The 23,340-nt window shown below is 46.2% G+C and overlaps 1 protein-coding gene across 1 annotated transcript in view; it reads left to right on the top strand.

Annotated features, from left to right (window-relative positions):
* Positions 1 to 23,340, top strand: part of POLN (DNA polymerase nu) — a 145,908-nt gene that overhangs the window by 111,631 nt on the left and 10,937 nt on the right. Inside the window, 2 exon segments of the mRNA XM_032395471.1 lie at positions 12,795 to 12,877; positions 18,959 to 19,090. Coding sequence (XP_032251362.1) covers positions 12,795 to 12,877; positions 18,959 to 19,090 — 215 coding nt within the window.

Raw genomic sequence — 23,340 nt, 5'->3', positions numbered from 1 at the left:
AGCCTTTCTTCACTCTAATATGGATTTAAAGCTATAATTTTCTTTCTAAGCATGACTTTAGCTGTATCTCATAAATTTTGATATGTTTATTTTCACTATCATCCAGCTGAAAATATCTTGTAGCTTCCATTGTGATTTCTTCTTTGACCCAAAGTGTAGAAGTAAAATGCTTAGTTTCTAAGTATATGAGCATTTTCTAGTTTTTGTTGTTATTGCTGCTGATGATTTTTAGCTTAATTCCACCACAGTCAAAGAACATTCTCTGGAGGAATTATATCCTTTGAAATGTGTTTTCAGTGGCTTTTCAGAACAGCATGAGGTCTGTTTTGCCGTTGTGCATTTGATGAGGATGTATACCCTCTGGCCACTGGTACAGTATTCTGCGTATGTCAGTTAGGTCAAGTTTGTAGACATGTTGCTCACATCTTCTGTGTCCTTACTGATATTTGAGCGGTTGTTCTACTAGCTATTAGAGAGTTAAATTAGTTTCCTGTTATCATTACAGATTTGTCTATTTCTCCTTTCGGTTCTGTCAATTTTTGCTTCGTATTTTTGGAGCTATATTATTAGACATGTTTAAACTTACAACTATTTTTTCTGATATAAGTGCAGCTAAGCCAACTTTCTTCTGGTTGGAGCTTGCATGTTCTTTTCCCCATGCTGTTACTATACTTGTGATTTTTCTGTGCCCTTATATTTAAGGTGTATCTTCTGTAAGTGGCTCATAGTTCTAGTCTAGTCTAACTATTATATTCTTTTAATGAGAGAGTCAGTCTTTTACATGTAAAAGTGGAAACAGAGCTTTGGATGTTGGATGAGGAACAAAATGCCCCACAGACATACCCTTGGCCAACTAGCAACAGTGGTCACAGTCACAGTGGGTACCCAGAGGCCAGGGTATGCAAAAGGTCAGAGGTTCTCTAATTTAAGGAAGCCCAAACTAGATTCCTGTTCAGCTGGCGAGAAGTGGGAAAATGGAAAGGGATCTGTATAAAAACAATGTAGGTGAAATTCTACGTAAACCCTTTGTCGAACCAATGCCTGAGTTTGCCATCCATGCCATCTAGGCAGCTGAGATGTAGGAGTGAGGAGTGGTACTTCTTGGTTTGTGGCCACATCACTCCCATTTCTGCCCTGCGGTCACACGGCCTCCTCGCTGTGTGTCCTCCCTCCGCCTCCCCCTTACTAGGGCATGGTGATGGCATTTTGAGCCCACTCTGATAATTCAGTATAATCTTCTCATCTCAAAAGCGTTAACTTAATCATGCTGCAAAGATCCTTTTTTCCATATAAGGTAACAGTCACAAGTTCTAGGGATTCGGTGGGCCATTATTCAGACCACCACAACAGGTGAACCATAAAGTATTTAAGATGTGTAGACAATGAGACCAGATTTTGGAAACAAAAAACAAAAAGAGAAATCATAGGAATCAAAAGTGTGTGCACGAGAGACAGAGAGAAGGAATGAGGAGTGGAAATGCCAGTAGGCACAGAAGGTGAAAGAAGCAAGGAATGGACCCTTCCCCTTGAGCATCAGCAGAAGTGGGATCTGCTGCCCCTTGATTTGGGCCCAGTGATTCAGATTTCAGACTGCTGATCTCCAGAACTATGAGGGAATACACATCCCTTGTTTTAAGCCACCAAATTTGTGGTAATTTCTTATAGCAGCCAAAGGAAACTAACATATAAGCCAAACTCTCTAAATTCTTTCAGGCTCTAGGTATGTTAGTTCATGGGACATCTGCTCTGTATCTACTTATTAGCAGCCACTTTGCAAGTAAACACAACTAGTGAAGATCTTATACTTTTTTTTTCTGGTATGCAAGGTGACACAATGCAGGTGACATTGTTCCCTGTCATTGTATTGAAGCCCAGCCGTGTGGAGGCAGAGAAACTTGCTCTTCACAAAGGCCCTAGAGGCTCCCCAAACCTGGGATCGGTGATGGGAGACGTAGTGTGCTGTTCAGTGGGGAGAGCCCACATTAAAAACCGGGAGACCAAGGCCAATCAGGTGAAAATCTGCATGGCCGTGTTAGTATCAGACACATTAGACTTCAGGACAAGGAATGTTCCCAAGCACAGACAAGGACGTTTCACAAAGGAAAACAAGTCCTCAGAAGAGGGTTTCAAAGCCATGAAGCAAGCCTGACAGGACTGAAGGGAGAGACAGACAGACCCACAAGCGGGGCTCGAGATTTCAGCACTACGTTCTCAATAATTGTCAAGAACAAGTACAGGGAAAATCAGAAGCTGGATGACATTATCCACCAGCAACCACAGAATATGGTTCTAAGTGCACAAGGAAGCATTCATCAAGATACAAGTCTCAATAGGGTTAGAAGAATTGAAATCAAGTGAATATGTCCTATAAAATAGTGGAATTAAATTAAGCACAAAAAATATATATAAGAAATTTCCAAATATCCGGAAGATGAAGGATATATTTCTAAACACATGGGTCAAAGAAAAAAGTCACAAGGGATATTAGAAAGTATTTTAAGCTCAGGGCGCCTGGTTGGCTCAGTTGATGGAGTGCACGACCCTCAGTCTCAGGGTTGTGAGTCCGAGCCCCACATTAGGCATGGAGATTACTAAAAAAAAAAAAAAAAAAGGAAAAGAAAGAAAAAAGAAAACTTTTTAAAAAAAGAAAATATTCTGAGCTAGATAAAAACACAACATGTCAGAAATTATGGGATGCAGGGGCACCTGGGTGGCTCAGTTGGTTAAGCAACTGCCTTCGGCTCAGGTCATGATCCTGGAGTCCTGGGATCGGGTCCCACATTGGGCTCCCCCTTCTCTGTGGGGAGCCTGCTTCTCCCTCTGCCTCTGCCTGCCACTCCCCCTGCTTGTGCTCATTCTCTGTCTCTCTGCCAAATAAATAAATAAAATCTTTAAAAAAAAAAAAAAAGAAATTATGGGATGCAGCTGAAGAAGTACTCAGAAATTTGTGGCATTAAATGCTTATATTAGAAAATAAGAAAAGTCTACAATAAATTATCAAAGCTTTAAGCTTCCACCTTAAGAAGCTAGAAAAATAAAAGCAACTTAAATCCTTAGTAGAAGGAAGATAGGAGGTGCAGAAATCAATGTAATAGAAAACATAAAAATAGAGAAAATCAAAGAAACCCAAAGCAGGATTTTTGAAAAAATGAATAAAACTGATAAACCCCTAGGGAGACTGGTGCAGGGTGGGGGGTGGGGAGCAGCAATATCAGGAATGAAAAAGGGCACATCAACATGAACTCTACAGATATTAAAAGAATACTAGGGAAATATAATTAACAACTTTATGTCCATAAGTTTGATAGCTCAGATTTCTTGAAAGATACAAATTACAAAAACTGATAAAAATATGAAACAACTTGAAAGCTTTTTATCTATTAAAAGTTGAATTTGTAATAGAAACCTTCCCAGTGCTATATGACTTCACTAGTAAACTCTATCAAACATTTAAGAAAGTAATTCCATCCTTTATAAATACTTTCAGAAAAGATAAGAAGAGTGAATATTTCTCCAGTCTTTTTATGAGACCAGAATTACCTTGATTCTAAACAAAGATATTGCACAAAGAGAAAACTGCAGACCAGTAGACCTCATGACCATAGAGGCAAAAATTCTTCACAATATTAACAAATCAAATCTAGCAATATAGAAAAAGGACAGTACTCCATGACCAATTGAAGTTTATCCAAGGAATGCACCGTTAATTTAACACTCAAAAATTAATCAATGTAATTAATGATATTAAGAGAATAAAGGAGAAAAACCACATAATTATCTCAATAGATGCAGACAGGGATTTGACAAAATTCAAGATCTATTCATTATAAAAATATAAAAATTTTTAGTGAGCCAGAAATAGAAAGGGGATTTCCTCAATATGATAAAAGGCATAGACGAAAAACCTATAGCTAACATCTTAGTTAGTGGTGAAAAACTCAGTTATTTTTCCAAAGAATAGAGCAAGTCAAGAATGTCCACTCCCACAACTTCTATTCAACATTGTGCCAGAGGTTCTAACCAGTGCAATAAAGCAGAAGTAGACAATAATAAAAATAAAGGGGATGCAGTTTGGAAAGAAAGAAGTAAACTATCTTTCTTTGCAGACAGCATCATCGTGTGCACAGAATATTCTAAGAGATTGACAAAAGATGGTACTAGAACCAACAAGAATATTTAGCAAGGGCATAGGAAACAAAGCTAATGTATAAGAATCAATGGTATTTAGGGGTGCCTGGGTGGCTCAGTCAGTTAAGCATCTGCCTTCGGCTCAGGTCGTGATCCTGGGGTCCTAGGACCAAGCCCCGCATCACCTCTGGGCTCCCTGCTCAGTGGGGGGTCTGTTTCTCCCTCTGCCCCTCCCCCTGCTCATGCTCTCTCTCACTCTCTCGCTCTCTCTCACTCTCTCTCTTGAATAAAGTCTTTTCAAAAAAGAATCAATGGTATTTATGTATAGTAGCAATAAACAATTGAAAAAAATTTTTAAAGCAAAACAATACAATTAAAATATCATCCAAAAGCCTAAGATACTCAGGGATAAATTTAACAAAATATGTGTGTGACCTGCACACTGAAAACTACAAATATTGCGAAGACGAATTAAGACCTAAACAATGGACAGACATATACTGTGGTCATAGATTGGAAGACAATTCTGTTGTCAAGTTGCCCCAAATCAACCTGTAAATTCAGCATGAGCCCAATCAAAATCCTAGCAGGATTTTCTTGCAGAAATTAACAAACTAATTCTAAAATTTATATGGAAATGCAAAGAGCCTGGAATAACCACAATTTTGAAAAGGAAGAACAAATTTTGAAGAATTTTACCTGACTTCAGAACTTGCTATAAAGCTATAGTAATCAAAACAGTGTGTTATTAGTATAAGAATAGATACATCAATTATTAAAACAGAACAAAGTCCAGAAACAGACCCTCACGTATATGATTAATTCACTTTCAGCAGAGGTGCTAATGGAATTTGGTGGCGTAAAGAATCTTTCCAGTGATGCTGGAGTACCTGGATATCCACTTAGAGAAAATGAGCTTTGATTCTTACCTCACACCATATACACAAATAAACTCAAAATGGATCATAGATCTAAACATAAAAGTTCAAACTATAAACATTCTAGAAGAACACATAAGAGAAAAAATCCTTTCATCTTTGGGACAAAGATTTCATAGGTAGGACACCAGAAGTACCAGCTACTTAATTGAAAAATTGATAAATTGGGCTACATCAAAATTTAAAAGACCTGCTCTAGTACAACACCAGTCGACAATGAAAAAGCAAGCAACGGACTGGGAGCAAATATGCACAGCACACATCTCTGACAACAGATGACTGTCCAAATGTATACAAAACTCTTACAACTCCATGATAGGAAGACAACCCCCAAAAGATTTAAGCAGACACTTCATAAAAAAAATGCCAATAAGCACATGGAAATATGTTCAATATCTAGTTATCATGGAAATGCAAATTAAAACCACAATTAGATACCTCTCCATACCCACAAGAATGGCTAAAACTAAAAAGACTAATAATCACTGTTGGCAACGATGTGAAGCAACCACAACTCTCATATGGTGCAGCTGGGAGTGTAAAATTGTCAACCATTCGGGAAAAAATAAACCTTTCTTATAAGGTAAACACACATTTAACATGCAAGCCAGCAATTCCACTCTCAGGTATTTATCCAAGAGAAATAAACATACACGTGTAAACAAAGACTTGTGTCAAAACTCCTGCTAGCTGTATTCACAGTAGTCCTAACTTAGAAAAATCCATGTCTATCAACAGATGATTGATACGCAAATTGTGTCAAAGGAAAACTATCAGCAAGGAAAAGACGTGAACTAAGGATACACACAGCAATGCAAGCCATCTGGCGTGGAAACAGACACATCAAGTAATGGAACAGGGTAGAGAGCCCAGAAAGAAACCCATGCTTACATGGTTGATTAATCTATGACAGAGGAGGCAAGAATATGCAATGGGAAAAAGACAGCCTCTTCAACAAATAGTGTTGGGAAAACTGGACAGCCACATGCAGAAGAATGAAATTGGTCCACTTTCCTACACCACACACAAACATAAATTCAAAATGGATTAAAGACCTACACGCAAGACCTGAAACCATAAAGCCCCTAAAAGAAAATACAGGCAGTAATCTCTTGGACACCAGCCTTAGCAACGTATTTATGGATATGTCTCCTGAGGCAAGGGAAATAAAAGCAAAAATAAACTATTGGGACTACATCAAAATAAAAAGCCTTTGCACAGGAAAAGAAACCACCACCAAAATGAAAGGGCAACCTACTGAATGGGAGAAAATATTTGCAAATGATATATCTGATAAGGGGTTACTATCCACAATTTAAAGGAACTTATACAACTCAACACTAAAAAATAACAATAATAATACAATTTTTTAAAGAGGCAGAGAACCTGAATAGACATTTTTCCAAAGAAGATGTGCAGATGGCCAACAGATACGTGAAAAGATGCTCAACATCACTCACCAAATGCAAATCAAAACCACAACAAGATATCACGTCCCACCCGTCAGAATGGCTAGAATCAAAAAGACAAGAAACAACAGGCATTGGTGAGAATATGGGAAAAAAAGAACCCTCCTGCACTGTTGGTGAAAATGTAATTTGGTGCAGCCACTGTGGAAAACGGTATGGAGGTTCCTGAAAAAGTTGAAAATAGAAATACCATATGATCTGGTAATTCTACTACTAGGTATTTACCAAAACAAAAGGAAAAGACTAACTTGAAGACACAATGCACCCCTGTGTTCATTGCAGCATTATTTACAATAGCATAAAGATATGGATGCTTCCCAAGTGTCCATCAATGGATGAATGCATAAAGATGTGGTATATAAAATATATACATATACTGGAATATTAGTCAAACATAAAAAAGAATGAAATTTTGCCATTTGTGACAACATAGATGGACCCAGAGGGTATTAAGTTAAATGAAATAAGTCAGAGAAAGACAAATACCATATGATCTCACTTATATGTGGCATCTAAAAAACAAAACAAATGAACAAACCAACAAACAAAAAAACTAGAAACAGACTCATAAGTACAGAAAACAAACTGGTGGCAGCCAGACAGGATGTGGATGGGGGGATGCATGAAATAGGTGAATGGGATTGAGAGGTACTAACTTCCAGTTATATAATAAATAAATCACGGGATGAAAAGGACAGCACAGGGAATATAGTCAATGGTATTGTAATAACACTGTCTGGTGACAGATGGTGACTACACTTATTGCGGTGGGCAGTGCGTAATGTATGGAATTATTGAATCACTACGTTGCACATCTAAAACTAACATAACATTGTATGTCAACTATTCTTCAATAATAAAAATTTTTAAACTATATTTATAAAGCTGAGTGAAAGAAGCCAAACATAAAAGAGTATGTACCATATGCTTCCATTGATATAACATGTAAGGGAAATCTAACCTGCAGTGGGGGTAACTGGATGTGCGCCTCCTGGGGTTGCAGAATTGGGGGTGGTTTGACTTCAGAGGGCACAAGGCAACGTTTTGGAGTGATAGGAATGTCCTGTATCTTGATTGTGCTGGTGGTGACACAGGTGTATGCATTTTTAAAAATTCATTGGACTGTACACTTAAAATGGGTGCAATTTATCACGTGTTAACTATACTTGAATAAATTAATTTTTAGAAACCAATAAAAGAAAACACCAGGAAACCTGGTCCTCTCTGCCGACCACACCAACCTCCACTCACAAGTTAGCCTTCAGCCTGCATCCCGAAACAGTCATCTTACTTCGTGTTAAGCTGCTTCACACACTTCTCCTGCACCAGGAAGGGTCAGCTGACCTGGGCTTGGGGGTGCAGGGGTGGCTCACCACCCCGTCACCTGAAAGCAGAATCCCTCTGAGTTATCAGGAGCCGGAGGCCCTGCCCCACTGCGGCCAGCGGAAATCCACACACTGAACTTGGCTTTTGCCTCTTGGCCATTTTCATCCTTCTTTCGTGGGAACATTGTGTTTCGTTAGGGTGTTAGCCCTTCGTCTCTGATCCATATTATGAATATTTTCTCCTAGTTTGTTGTTTGTCTTTTGTCTTCGCTTATGGTATCTTAGGCCACACAAGAGACGTGGGGTTTTGGGTGGTGGCGGCGGCGGCGGTGATCTATCCACCCTTCCTTTCTCCGCATCTAGACTTGAAGTCACGGTCAGAAAGCCTTCTCCTACATCCAGGTTACAGAGGAGCTTGCCGTGTTTTCTGGCGCCTTCTCCACACCACTCTGCAGCAGTCCCGGAACCATGTACCAGGAATCCCGTCTTTGTTCCAGGGGATTTCTGCATGTCGTCGTCGAGTCTGGCCCTGAGCTCTCTGTCCTGCTCCGGTGCCCTGGCTCTTCACACGCCTACCACACCACCGCACCCTACAGAGCTTGTTGCCTGTGTTAATGTCTGGGCGGCTCTCCTGTTCGCGAGCCTTTATATCCCTCATGAATGTTAGCATCTAGTTCCAGGGAAAAGCTTGTTGGTATTTTTACTGAGATCGCATTAAATACACAAATGAGCATAGGGAGAGCTGACATCTTGATGATGTTGAAACATTTCAGTCAAGAACAAGGGATGCTTTTCCATTCAAACACATCTACTTTTGTGTCTTTCAGGAAGTTTTAAAGGTTTTTCATATAGGTGTGACACATTTCTTGTTGTTTATTCCTAAGTATTTTTTCTTTTTCGTTGAAGTTGTAAATGAGGTCCTCTCTTCCATTGTATCTTCATTCTGTGGTTATTGGCGTACATGAAGGCTATTGACTTGCTATGCTAATTTTATTTCCCACTACTTTATGAATTCATTGATTCTCTAGGGATTTCCAAAATACTACCTTGTCATCTGCAACTAGAGATAGGTTTCTTCAAATTTTCCAATTCTTATGCCTCTGATGATTTGGCTAATACTTCCAGAACAGTGTTAAATAGTATTGGAGGTAGTGAGGACCCTTGCCTTGCTTCTGACCTTAGTAAGAATGCCTCTGGTGTTTCCCCATATAGTAAAATGACAGCTTTAGGATTGGGGTGTGTGTTTTACAATTTTAAGGAAGTATCCAACTATTCCTATTTTCCCAAGAGTTTTTATTAGGAGTAGGTGTTGATCAATATTCATAGGAGGTAGGGTCTATTATTTTCCTTTATTATACTCTATCTTGTTTTGGAATAACTGTTATACATACTTAATAAAATACATTTTTCTTCATTTTCTATGCTCTGAAGCAATTTAGACAGCTAGGAGCTCTCTGGTCTCTGAGGTTTGATAGAACTCTCCTTTGAAACCATCTGGGCGTGGAGGGCTTTATAAGGTATAATTTTCTGTTTCTTCTTTAGATATTCTTCTCTGGTCTGTTTAACTTTCGTCTCTACTGGGCCAATTTTTGTAACTGTGTTTTCTTAAGAAATGTCCCTGTCCACCCAAGTTTTTAAATTTATTTGCATAGAGTTCTGCAAAATAACTTTTTAAGATTTTTTTAACTTCTTGCATATGTTTAGTTCCCTTCCCTTATTGTTTCTTATTTTGTATATCTGTGCTTGTTCCCTTTTGATTAAACCACCTAATGATTTGTCTATTCTATTTTTTACAGGAACCAGGATTTTTATTTATTAATTTGATCTAGTGTTTTGCTGTTCTCTACTTCATCAATTTCTGTTCCCATCTTTATTCTAGCTTTATTATTTCCCTCCTGTGTGTTCTTTGATCTGCTTTGTTGTTCTTTTTCTTATTTTCTGAGTTGAAAACCTAGTTTATGTACAGTTGACTCATGAACAACACGGGTATGAACTGCATGGGTCCACTTACACAAGGACTTTTTTGCTTCAGGACAGTACTGTAGATGTATTTTCTCTTCCTTATGATTTTCTTTTTTTTTAATACTAATAAATAACTAAAAGATTTTATTAGAATTTCAATAGTGTTTCCATTAATATATTTTTTCCTGGTCCAAGATCCCACATTGCATTTAGTTTTATGTCTCTTTAGTCTCATCTATCTGTGATAATTCTTTAGTTTTTCCTTGCTTTATGATTTTCTTAATAACATTTTCTTTTCTGTGACTTACTCTATTGTAAAAATACAGTATATGATACACATAACATGTGGAATGTGTGTTGATCAACTGTTTATGTCATGGGTAAGGCTTCCTGTCAGCAGGAGGCTATAAGTAGGTAAGTTTTGGGGGAGTCAAAAGTGAAACATGGGTTTTGACTGTGCAGGGGTCTGCACCCCTAAAACCTGTGCTGTTCAAGGGCCAACTGTCCTTTCATTCTCTCACTGTTATTTATGTAAGTGTTTAGGGCTACAAAATCTCCTCACTGCTTTAAATATAATCCACTGGGTCTGACATACAGTGCTTTCAGTAGAAGTTATATAATTTCTGTTTGTATTTTTCTTCACCCAAAAGTCATCTGAAAGAAGTGTTTTTTGTTTTATTTCTAGGTAGATGAGATTTGGTTTGTTTTTTTGTTTTGTTCTGTTTTGGGGGGAGGGGCTTTGGTTTTAATTTTTAGTTTTCTTGCACTGTGATCAGAATGTTATTTTAATATTTCTGCTTTGTGCAACCTTTTGATGTTCTCTGTGTGTCCTAATGGATGATGGGTTATTGTGAGTGCCTGTATGTGCTCAGGAAGAAAGTGTATTCTCTGTTACCAGAGCATGGTTTCTTTCTATGTCCATAATATCTATTGATTGATTATGCTGTTTGGATCTTGTCACACTTTGGGCAGAAGCAGGTTCTGGGAGAGTTTAATGCTGCTTTGTCAGACAACTCGACTCTACAGCACCGAGGAGAGGTCCACCTTTGTGCTTGGCTGTGGGCGCCCTGCTCTAAAACGCTCCCTTCTTCCCTCCCTGCAGCTGCCATCCGAGGGTCTGTCTGAGCCCTTGTCACAGATGGGGCTGGGCAAGAAACAGGGAAAGCCAGTCCCAGCAAGTTTTTCAGCAGTGTCTTTGCTGAGCAGGCTTGGAGCACCCGTAGGATTTCCCAAATAGAGGGAGGGAGGGGGGACGGTGACCTAGGAGTTGACACATATTTGTTCTGAGCATGAATGCATGTTGGCTTTTTGCTTCTCATCTAAATAAAGCTGTTAATGATATCAAGTTCAAGGGTGAGATAAACAAGTGGGCAAAATATCTTAACACAGTGGAAAAAGCACAAAGGATACATTGGTACTTAGAAATCATGTGGTAAAAATTAGTGAGCTCTTAGATGCCAGTGAACATGGTAAAGTAGGCGTCTCTGAGGTTCTGTCCCCCCAGCAGAAACATCAAAAAATCAAGCAAAAACTGTCAGAGCCAACTTTGTCAGAACTCTGAAAAACAGTCAACAGTTTACAGCACCCAAGGAAATGCTGAGTCAAGAAAAAGGCAACTGCAGACTGTGGAAGAGCTTTGTGGCATTTGCCCTTGGCGCACCCCCATGTGGGACCCAGGTGCCTGGCTCCAGAGGGAGCAAGCAGACCTTGTGTGCAAAGAGCAGCATCTAGTCTGTTCTCACAGCAGACTGACAGCAGGCATCGTCTCTCCTAACTCAGAACTCACTTGGGGCAGACAAGTGGGGGCACTGTTGGAGAACACTGTGAGGTGAACAGCATGCAGCTGCTCGAAGCACAGGATGACAGGCCAGGCAAATAACCGAGCACTGAGAGCTTGCGGGGAGCAGCTGGGGAGAACTTGGGGACTAGGTGCTGGGGTGGTCCCGTCGGTGGAGCGTCCTACTCTTGATTTCAGCTCCGGTCGTGATCTCCAGGTGGTGGGATCGAGCCCCACGCCAGGCCCCACACTCGGCGGGGAGTCTGCTGGAGATTCTCTCTCCCTCTCCCTCTGCCCCTCCCACTCGTGCACACACTCTCTCTCTCCCTCCCTCTAAATAAAATAAATCTTAAAAAAAAAAAAAAGAAGAACTGCTTGGGCACTCAAGGCTGCCTATGAACAGCAGAAAATTTAGAGAGCCACGTGCATGCCCGGGGCAGCTCACACACTTGGAAAAGACCCAAAAAGACCCCAGGCTCACTTGGGGCTGGTGTCTAGGCCCAGTGTCAGCTGGAAGTGAAGGCTCCCGCAGCGCTGCCCACAGCCCAGAGCGGAGCCGACCCACAAAGATTGGGACAGGTTCCCTTTTCCCTTTCTATTTCCCTCCTCCTGAATCTGAAGCGCCTGCTCTGTCAGAGATCCCTGTACACCTGAGCTGCGCGGCTGCATGCGGGCGGCCGGCAGGGAGGAGTGGCTCCAGGCGCCCACCAGCCCCTGGCCTGCTCCGACGTGTCAGCTTTACCCTCTGCAGACCGCGGCGGTTCTTGCACCCGCAGGACGGGCTCGCCCACCGGCCCCTCCATCTCTGCAAGGCAAGGCTGAGGCTGCTCATCCATCCTCCTCGGCCGTCGGAGGCGTCCACTGGGCTCCTAGGCCCAGGCCCCCTGGCCCCAGGAGCAGGCTTTCCTCAAGTTGGCTTGTACTCCTTTGGTGGAAGCACTTTTGGTTTTTGGTGTGCGACACCTGGGAATGTGGCCAGCTTGCACCTGCTAGGCCTCAGCGTCAGCCTCTGCGCGGAGAACCGTGCCGAGCCAGATGTGCAGGTGCTGCATTCCCCCTCCCCATGGACAGGTTTGAAATGGTTAAGAGCCTGCAGAGAAAGAGCTATGACGGGTGGCAGGCGGCTTGGACTCACGCGGCCCCCTCTGCAGACAGGCGGCTGATGGGCCTGACCGCATGCCATCTTTCCACACAGGAAAGACATTGCCCCAGAGCGTGTGACGCATGCAGACAGAGAGCAGACCAAGAAGGTGGTGTACTCGGTGGTCTACGGAGCAGGTAGGCCGCAGGCCAGTCTCGGTGTCACCTGTAGGCCGGATGGAGCTGGCTCTTGTCCTGTGTCTGTGTTTAACTGTGGCTGTGCCTTAGGGACATCATTCTTGGCCCCCAGAGCTCACTTCTGTGAGTTTGTGAGTGTCATTTACAAAACCCTGATGACATCTGTGATGCACCAGAAACCAGTCAGACCACCACCAGCTCCCTTAGCGTCCGGCCGGCTGAGAAGACAGAGGCGCAGAAGTGACTATAGACCATGGTTGCCCAGCCAGGAGGGATGCTGCAGGGCTGAAGCCTGACCGTGTAGCCCCACCCCTACATCACACGGCTGTGCTGGGGGCCACTTCTGGGCTTTGAGATGCTCGTGGAGACCCCATCCTAACCTGACCTCCACCCCACCACCCAGGGCCTGAGGCCGAGCAGGCCTCCCTTCCTCTCCCTCCAACTTCCTGCCCGTGGCTTATTAAATTCTGTTTAAACTCTTTTCTCCCTCTACGTCATGCTGAACCAGTGGGACCTCACGTCCCCTCAGGACAGCAAGGGAGAGGGTGAGAAGGGGCTGTAGGCCGGCCAGCCCCTCCTGAAGGAAGGGCCCATCTGGCTGTGCAGACCGTCTTCTTTGGATCAGTCCTGTTTGAGCAGCAAGTCCTGTGCAAAGACACTGAGGAGAATTCATCTCCTTGCCACGGAGACCATTCGTTCACTCAAGGAAAGGCAGCAAAAGGGGAGGGGCTTCCAGCTCAAGAACATCCGGGCAGGGCACCTGGGTGGCTCAGTTGGTTGGGCGACTGCCTTCGGCTCAGGTCATGATCCTGGAGTCCCGGGATCGAGTCCCACATCGGGCTCCCTGCTCAGCAGGGAGTCTGCTTCTCCCTCTGATCCTCCTCCCTCTCATGCTCTCTGTCTCTCATTCTCTCTCTCGCAAATGGATGAAAAATCTTAAAAAAAAAAAAAAAAAAAAAAGAACTAAAGAACATCCGGGCAGACGTGTCGTCGATTATCTGTAAGAACCACCTTGTACTTCGGTGATGTGACCGTGCTGCCGGGGAGTGAGCGACTTGCGTAGGACGGGTCTGGAAGGCGCCTCCCGCCGGCCAGCCCGGCTCCCAGCCCAGGCCCTCCCCCAGTCCACAGAGCTTACCCTCACGCCTTCCTCTTGGCTCTGCTGTCCCCTTCTTGGCCATCCTTGACCACTGTATCAGCAACCCGTTTCCGGGTAACATATTCATGATCGGTATCCGTGGGTCTCCAGGGCTGTGGTCTCACCGGCAGCTCCAGCAGGGAGCACGTCAGCAGCCCTCAGGTCTTGCCACGTGGGGCCCCCAGTGTAGGCAGAGCCCCCGCACGGTGGCTATGCTCTTCAGAGCCAGCAGGACGGTGCTGCACACTCATTACACGATCCCAAGTCAGTACCTCTGTGACGGTCGCTGTGCCGCTGCTTAGAGGCAGGTCTGCCCACCCCCCAGGGGAGGGTCACGCCAGGGCGTGAAGACCAGGGGGCAGGACCCCGGAGGCTGCTTTAGAGTCTTCTCCCTTCCAAGCTTGGGTCCCTGGTGCAGTGCCCGGCTCGAGCTCTTCCTCCAGGAAGCACCCTGCTTCCCCCGGAGCGCCGCCCACTCTCCCAGCCCGAGGAGCCCCACAAAGCAACTCTGCTGGCTCTGCCCGTGGCCGGGCACACAGCAGGTGCACAATAAATACTTACCAAACAAATTCTCAAACTGCATAGTCTTTTGACCCTACTTGTGAAAACATTTTGTGTACAGTTTTTGGGAAACAGGCTAAGAAACTTTGTTTGAAAGAATTGAACTCAGTGGGTGACAGTGGGATGACTCAGACTGGCTTGGTCTGGCTCCTCTGCTCGGCCTCCCTCTGCTGTGCTCCCGAACCTTCCTGGGTCACTGTCGGGGAGGGGCAGCCTGCCACCAAATTATAGTACATCTTGGTGCCTCGCATCCTCGCTCCAGAATCTGCGGGCAGAATGTTGCCCCCGCTTCCTGGCAGGCAGCCCGGGCTGGAGTCCTAACTCTGTCCCTCCTGGATCGGTGACCTTCTGCAGGACCCTCCACCTCTGTGCCCTAGTCACCTCCCAGTCGGTGAGGAGCTGGCTTGTTGGAGTGGTGCCTGGCACCAGCTGACTCTCATCTTTGGCGTCAGCCGCCGCTCCGGCACCTGGACACAGCACCAAGCGATGGGCATCTGTGTGCGGTGGTGGGGCCGCCACCTTGGCTGGAGCTGCGAGCGAGCGACAGGCGGGAGTGTGCGAGGCACTCAGCGCAGCTCCACGTAGACAGCAGAATGCACCCAAGTCAGTCTTCACTTCTGTCGGTTTGGCACCTTCTGGAGTACGCACTTTATTTTTGCCGGAGAGGAAAAGAGCTCCACTCGGTAAATAAGCAGTGAGTCATCAGCCGTGATGTTGGTGAAGAGAGTAATTTGGCTGCTTTTAGCCCTGATGGTGACACGGTTCCCACACCGAGCCTCCGTTTCTGCTGTTCCCGCTGTCACCGGCCCCCTCCACGGCAGATTACCGTGCCTCTGCTGGTGTCGGCACACGGCTGTGCTGTCCTCCCCGCGGGCGAACCCGTCGGGTCTCCTGGGCTGCCGGGGGCCCTCTGGGAGCGCAGCACAGACACTTCCCACCAGCTGGCTGTCGTGGTTGCGATGATGTGTTTTCACTGGGGGTCTGGAAGCTGCTACTCTGAGTGCTGGGGGCACCTCCTGGGTCAGCGCGATCGGCGTGAGGACCACAGTGAGAGACAGCTGAGGAGAAGCAGGACTGTGACATGAGCAGAGAAGGTGCTCGAGAGGGACTTCACATCTCTGCGGCCCCGCTGCAGCCCACGGGTGGGGCAGCCTGGTCCCCACCCCTCCCCCAGATTCTGTCAGGAGGGCCATCCCTGCCAGAATGGTGGTGACCACAGAGCCGCCGTTCCCCAGGGGTCTCGCCCAAAGGTGACCACCAGCTCACTGCCCCTCCGTCAGCCACCTGCCAACTAACAATGCACCCTAGCCCAGTCCTGCTCATGGCCCCTCTGAGGCCCCTCCTGATGCCCTCGGGTCTTGCTCTGAGCTCCCACTGCTCCTGGAGTCCATATAACCCTTGATTCTCCTCAAGGTGTTCAGCATTTAAGTTTGCCTCCACGTCCAATCACATTCGATCAGCAGGCACTGTTGTTCCTAGGGGCTGACATTTGTCACCAGAAATGCATAAGCGGGCCCGGGAGGACAGCGCTGAGTGACAAGTGCCCCAGAGTCGTTGGTGCCAGGTAGAACCGGGAGAGGTGGGGCAGGCTGCCGGTTCTGATGGACGCGGAGAGTTATCGGGGCTGCTCTGGTCGGACCAGCCAGCACTCCTGGAAGCCACAACATGCCAGGCACTCACTAGGTCCCAGAGCCACAGACAAGAGGGAGAAACTATTAGCAAAAATGCGAGGGACCAAAGAGCACTTGGAGAAAAGGGAGTGAAGACGGTCTTCCTAAAGCGAAAGATGCAGCTCACAAGCACACGACATAATTCGCTGTCTGTGGGAAGAGTCACATCCCGCGCTCATCTAGGATTTCAGAGATTAGGACTGGTTGTGCTCCCACCAGGGGGGTGCTTGCTCTCAGGGGGACAAGCCTGTCTGCGATTACATCTCAAAGAGCAGAAACCGCATCAAGTGAACCAAAGCATGGAGGACAGTTGTATGAAAGGGGCCAGTCTCTGTGAAGCATGGAACACAGGCCCTCATGGCGTCAACGGCCATCCTGCTTGGGTGCTTGAGTGTGACAGGCCCACGGGAAGGGCGCGGGAGCAGGAATCAGAGAACTGTCCAGACCCTCCATCTCTTTCCCAGTCTCCATCTTCTTCCTTTGCAGTCACTGGCATTTTTTGTTCCTCTGGTAAACAGGCTTCTTCACGTGCAGGACCTCGGCCAACCACTGCCCTTCTGATCTCCCAACATCTCTACCCAGTACAGGAAAGGAATCCTTTCTGGGCCACACATACTGAGAAGGAGGAGTGTGACTTGAGCAATGGCCAAGCAGGTCCCAGCAGACTCCTCTTCCACAGGTATCAACTATAAATTATGGAAAAAATATAATAAACAACTCCCGAAAGGTACTGAAAAGTGACCTTTGGGAGGAATGATTCAGGGTGACCTCGGTCAGTGTGATGGGTGGTTAACAGTCCAACAGAAATCCATAGTCTCACTTGCCTGAAGAAACAGAGGACAGAGTTTGAAGCAACCAGAGAATCTGGAAAGTGAGGGGAAAAGCTCAAAAAAAAAGAGAGCCAAAGAAGCCAAAGAACACTAGATTCTGGGTATGAACTCTGCCCAAACCTCTGGCTGACCCCTGACTATGCATAAGTAGGCAGACTTCAGACAGCCCAGCTAAGGCTAAAAGGGCTGAACTGAGATTTCAGTTGCTTCCCACTGCACAGGGGCAAATTTCAAAGTTTGACTTTAGCCACATTAACTGCCTCCTTAAAAAAAAAAAAAAATCAATACTCCTGAAAAAAAAACATAATAGAATCTGGGGTGTCTACAACATTTCATTCACAATATCCAGGATTTAATCCAAAATTACTAAACATATGAAGAAATAGGATAATTTGATCCATACTCTAAAAAAAAGGCCATCATAGAAGCAAATCCTGAGATGACCCAGATGTTGAAATTAGCAGAAAAGGATTTTAAAGCCATTATTATAACTATGCTGAAGGATGTAAAGGAAAACATGCTCGTAATGAATGAAAAAAATAGGAAATCGCAGAAAATAAAAAGAACCAAATGGAAATTCTAAAACTGAAAACTACAATGTCAGAAATAAAAAGTTCACTGACTCAGCTTAACAGTAGTTAGACATGAGAAAGGACTTAGCGGAGCAGACTCCGGGTTCCACTAAGCCAGACATGTCAGGGGTGTCCAGCCGTCATCTGATTCCTTTCTGAAAGTCGATGGAGGTTTCCACTAGAGTGACGTAGCAGAGGGGTAGGGATTGGAATGTCCTAGAAAGAAAGCCTTAGAGATGGATTGTTTCAGTGGACTATATTCATGAAGCTATCACATGGTCTTCAATAAGCTCTAATAGAGAAAGTGGAGTTCTTTTGTTTCTGTCCAAATGACGTGGGATAGTCTGGCAAGCTTGGTGAGAGCAAGGACAGAGGGCTCCAAGAGCTCTCTCTGCCGGGAGAGACTTTGGGGAGCACAGCCTTTCCCACTCTCCATAGCCAAGCAGTGGAAGAAAACATCTGCCCCTTCATTCTCCCAAGATATGAACAGTTTCTGTCCAGACCCCTGAAAGCATCAGCTGACTCGGGCTAGGGGTGGCCTGGCTAAAGAGAAGATTGGATCTGAGCTCAATCAGTCCCTTTCCTCCAGAGGTGTCCCCTTAACAACCCTGGAATAAGGACTCATGTTCTTGAGTCATAGGTGAAGAAACAGGGTTGATCGCAGGTCACACAACTTCCCCAAGTCCACACGGAGCCGCCCATGGGTGACAGAGCTGGACTCAGACCCAGGTCTGTGCGGCCTCAGCATCTGCTCCCCACAGGCTGCAATGGGACTCCAGGTGCTATCCTGACCAGAGATCCTGCTGTAAAAAAACTCACAAGAATACCTGCATCCTCTAGGAAACAAGTATCGGTCTGGACCAGAAGTGTTGGTCTCAAAATGAAAATTTCAAGGATGGCAGCTCTAAGTACATTTTCTCATGATTTGGCAGTGGAACGTTCCCTTCCTCTTTTCCTCTGTGCCCCTCTCCAGTGTCCCCTAGTTCTGGAGTTAGCTCTCTCTCTGGACAGGCTGAGGGACTTTACTGCAGCTTTACCTCCATGCCTGCCAGGCACTCGGCCAGTATTGTTGAGTGAGTAAATGTTTAACGGGCACCAGTCTAGGCCGAGCGGCACCGAGAACTCAGCTGGAAAGCCAAAACCAACACTATCCTGACTGATCAGAAGAGATAGACCCTGGACTCACAGTGTCTTCCAAGGGCCCTTCTGTGGGCTCACTTCTGTGTGTGGTGGCCGCTGCTGGGCAGCGTGGCTCGTGGTCCCCGCAGGTGTGAGCTTGCCTCTGATCTTGAGTGTTTCTGTCCACACAGGGAAGGAGCGGCTTGCTGCTTGCCTTGGAGTTACTGTGCAGGAGGCTGCCCGGTTTTTGGAGAGTTTTTTGCAGAAGTACAAGAAAATCAAGGACTTTGTCCAAACAACCATTGCCCAGTGTCACCAGACAGGTGAGCCAGACACAGCCAAAGCCTTTGCAGACCCCCCTTCCCCTCCCTGATGACCTGCAGCCGCCCCTGGTCTCCTGGCCCTGCTCCGTGGGGGGTGGTGGGCAGATGGGAGGGGATGGGGTGAGTGGAAAATGGGACCCTAGGCTCCAGGGTGAGAAGGGTCCAGAGCCAGGGTCTGCTTGAGGGAATCTTGTGTCAGAAAATGGTAGATGGGCAGCTAGAGATACAACCCTGCACCTAAAAGTGGAGAACGTATGTTTTTACGAAAAGCACGTGGTATATTTACAAAATTTCACCACAGTGTGGTCACAAATTTCAAAGACTATCAACTAGAACATGTCATGTGACCACAATGGAATGCGGTCCGTCCATCTACCTGTTTGGACACGGATCACGCTCCTCAATGATTTAGAATCAGAAGGCATCCCAAGAACATTACAAACATCTTAGAAATAAATGAGAGTGAGAGACTGTCCCGTGAAAACTGCGGGGCACAGCCACGCCGATCCTTCACTTAGAAGTACAGGAATAGTTTAACAGCATATTTTTAAAAAGAAAGAAAGAAATTTGTGAACATAAATGGGTTGTAATCAACCCTAGACGTTTGGAAAAGAGCAGCACGTGAAATGAAGTAGGGGAAGGAGAGAGATGAGCGGGAGCAGGAATCATGAAGCAGGGAAGGGGGCAGAGGGGCGCTCCCTCACGCTGTAGGGAAGGAGAAGCAGCACCAGTGGCTCAGCCTTCCTAACAGCTGTGCTGCGCTCCCTGGGGCTCCCTCGGGCTCCCGGCTGTCCCAGCTCTGCCAGGCCCCACTGGCCACCTTCCTCTCTGGAGCCCCTGGCGGGCCCTCCCCAGGGGCCTCCTGGCCTGACCGTGCGCCCAGGCAGCAGCCCCAGGCGGGGTCCCCGTGGACCCTGACTGCACTCAGCGCCCATCTCCCTGCAGCCTCGGTGCGGAGCACAAGAAAGCCAGCAAACTGCTCCCGTTCCCAGCGAGCTCCCTGGACCTGGGAGGTGAGCCTCCGCCTTGGCCACCGGCACCCTCACCGAAGGGAAAAATAAGACTATCCACTTTGAAATGTTAGAAGAGTGAGGGCGCCTGGGTGGCTCAGTTGGTTAAGCGACTGCCTTCGGCTCAGGTCATGATCCTGGAGTCCCAGGATCGAGTCCCGCATCGGGCTCCCTGCTCGGCGGGGAGTCTGCTTCTCCCTCTCACCCTCCTCCCTCTCATGCTCTCTGTCTCTCATTCTCTCTCTCTCAAATAAATAAATAAAATCTTTAAAAAAAAAAAAATAAATGTTAGAAGAGTGATAGAATATGGAGTCAGAATCGCTGTAGACAGAAGCAGTGAAGGTGCCCGCACGCTGTCAGTGGCTTTCCGTAGAGTAACTCGTGGAAGCCTCACCGCAGTTCTCCACGCGGGTGGTATCCTTGCCCATTTTACAGATGGAGAAAACGAGTCACCAAGACGTTAAGTAGCTTCTCAAGTTCACACAGCTAACAGGTGGTAGCAGGCCCACCCCCAGGCAGCTCCAGCCCGGAGCCACCACGCTCCCCGCTACCCACCTCTGCCTCCCTTCCTCGCACTCAACTCTTGAAGGGCCGTACGTGGGGTGTGCGTGCCCTTCAACCCACTAGTACACTTCTGGGCAGAAAGATCCTCAAATGATCATTAAAATCTTCCACACACATTGGTTGAGGGTCAGGCAGTGATACGAGCTCCTCGCTGTCCCACGGCCACAGTCCAAGAGCCACAACAACCCACGAGTAAGCAAGTACATGCAGTGTCCGAAAGATGGCACCGCAGGGGTGCGAGGAGCCGGCAGGATGCCAGTGCTGAGAGAGGAGGAGGGAGGCCCCTGGAGAGCACCGTGTGCCCCGGCCTCCCTGGGGGTGACATCTGAGCCACCATAGGAAAGGCCGGGAGAGCCTGGAGCGGTGCTCGGGTGGGCAGGTGGATGGGGCAGCCCGGAGGCCAGAGAGGAGGCCAGTGGGCCCAGACCCTGCGTGGCACACCACAAGCCATGGGAAGAAGCTGGGGTTCACTTTGCACAAATCAGTCCAGGAGCGTGGGAGATAGATTGGCAGGGGAGGTGGAAGTCAGAGCCACTGCCTGGGGGAGCCGTCTGAAGGGACGGGGCCTCTGCCCAGCATCTGAGGTGGGATGGACGGAGAGCACAGGCAAGAGACACCAAGGAGGCGACATGGACTGCTGACTAGAGGGGGACTCAGGCCCCCAGGTGTGGGCGTGAGCTCTCTGCGTAGGCACGCCTGACCCTGCTGGGGCCAAAGCAGGCACACGAGGCAGATCTACCAGGCTGCCGTGAGCAGTAGGGCTCTCTCCGTGTCCTCACCGCCCGTCACTATTAGGAGGGGCTTTATATTACCACCTGGCAAATAGCGGGTGCTCCATACATTGTCATTTTTGTAATTATGATGTATGTGGGAAATTCTTCCAACCCTCAGATGTGTGAAATCCTGAGTGGAGAATTTAATCTCACCAACACCCAATAAAACACAAGTCCTCACTGGTCAGGAATATACTCACCCAACACGGCATGTTTATGTTCGTTTTCTTTTCTTTTCTTTTTTAAAGATTTTATTTATTTATTTGACAGAGAGAGACACAGCGAGAGAGGGAACACAAGCAGGGGGAGCAGCAGAGGGAGAGGGAGAAGAGGCCTCCCGCCGAGTGGGGAGCCTGACGCAGGGCTCGATCCCAGGACCCTGGGATCATGACCTGAGCCGAAGGCAGACACTTAACGACTGAGCCACCCAGGTGCCCCTGTGTTCGTTTTCTTCAGGAGGACCTTGGGGCAGGCGGTTGAGCATCTCAGGTGGTGATCTCAGGGTCCTGAGATGGAGCCCCGTGTCGGGCCCCATAGAGTGTGGAGCCTACTTAAAAAAAGAAAAAGAAAAAAAGAGGACCGCAAAATTATGAAGATTCATCCTGATTAAAACTCTCCAGAGTATAGGGATAGAGGGAACATTCCTCAAGCTCATAAAATCCATCTATGAAAAGCCCACAGTGAATATCATCCTCAATGGGGAAAAGCTGAGAGCCTTTCCCTTAAGATCAGGAACACGTCAAGGGTGCCCACTCTCACCACTGTTGTTCAACATAGTACTAGAAGTCCTAGCAACAGCAATCAGACAACAAAAAGAAAAGGTATTCAAATTGGCAAAGAAGAAGTCAAACTCTCTCTTTTCGCAGACGACATGATACTTTATGTGGAAAACCCAAAAGACTCCACCCCCAAATTACTAGAACTCATCCAGCAATTCCATAATGTGGCAGGATACAAAATCAATGCACAGAAATCAGTTGCTTTCTTATACACTAACAACGCAACTGTTGAAAGAGAAAGAAACGATTCCATTTACAATAGCACCAAAACCCATAAGATACCTTGGAATAAACCTAACCAAAGAGGTAAAGGATCTATACTCTAGGAACTACAGAACACTCATGAAAGAAATTGAAGAAGACACAAAAAGATGGAAAAATATTCCATGCTCATGGATCGGAAGAATAAACATTGTTAAAATGTCTATGCTACCCAGAGCAATCTATACCTTCAATGCCATCCCGATCAAAATTCCAATGACATTTTTCAAAGTGCTGGAACAAACAATCCTAAAATTTGTATGGAATCAGAAAAGACCCCGAATCGCCAAGGACATGTTGAAAAAGAAAAACAAAGCTGGGGGCATCACGTTGCCCGATTTCAAGCTATATTACAAAGCAGGGATCACCAAGACAGCATGGTACCGGCACAAAAACAGACATACAGACCAATGGAACAGAATAGAGAACCCAGATATGGACCCTCAACTCTATGGTCGAATAATCTTTGACAAAGCAGGAAAAAACATGCAATGGAAAAAAGACAGTCTCTTCAATAAATGGTGCTGGGAAAATTGGACAGCCACATGCAGAAGAATGAAACTCGACCATTCTCTAACACCATTCACAAAGATAAACTCAAAGTGGATGAAAGACCTCAATGTGAGACAGGAATCCATCAAAATCCTAGAGGAGAACATAGGCAGTAACCTCTTTGACATCGGCCACAGCAACTTCTTTCAAGATACAGCTCCAAAAGCTAGTGAAACAAAAGCAAAAATGAACTTTTGGGACTTCATCAAGATAAAAAGCTTCTGCACAGCAAAGGAAACAGTCAACAAAACAAAGAGGCAACCCACAGAATGGGAGAAGATATTTGCAAATGACACTACAGATAAAGGGCT

The sequence above is a fragment of the Phoca vitulina genome, unplaced genomic scaffold (assembly GCF_004348235.1).
Source record: "Phoca vitulina isolate PV1807 unplaced genomic scaffold, GSC_HSeal_1.0 scaffold85, whole genome shotgun sequence".
In the NCBI taxonomy this organism is placed as follows: Eukaryota; Metazoa; Chordata; class Mammalia; order Carnivora; family Phocidae; genus Phoca; species Phoca vitulina.
Note: the sequence above shows the minus strand (reverse complement) of the source record. Positions and strands in the feature narration are given on the sequence as shown.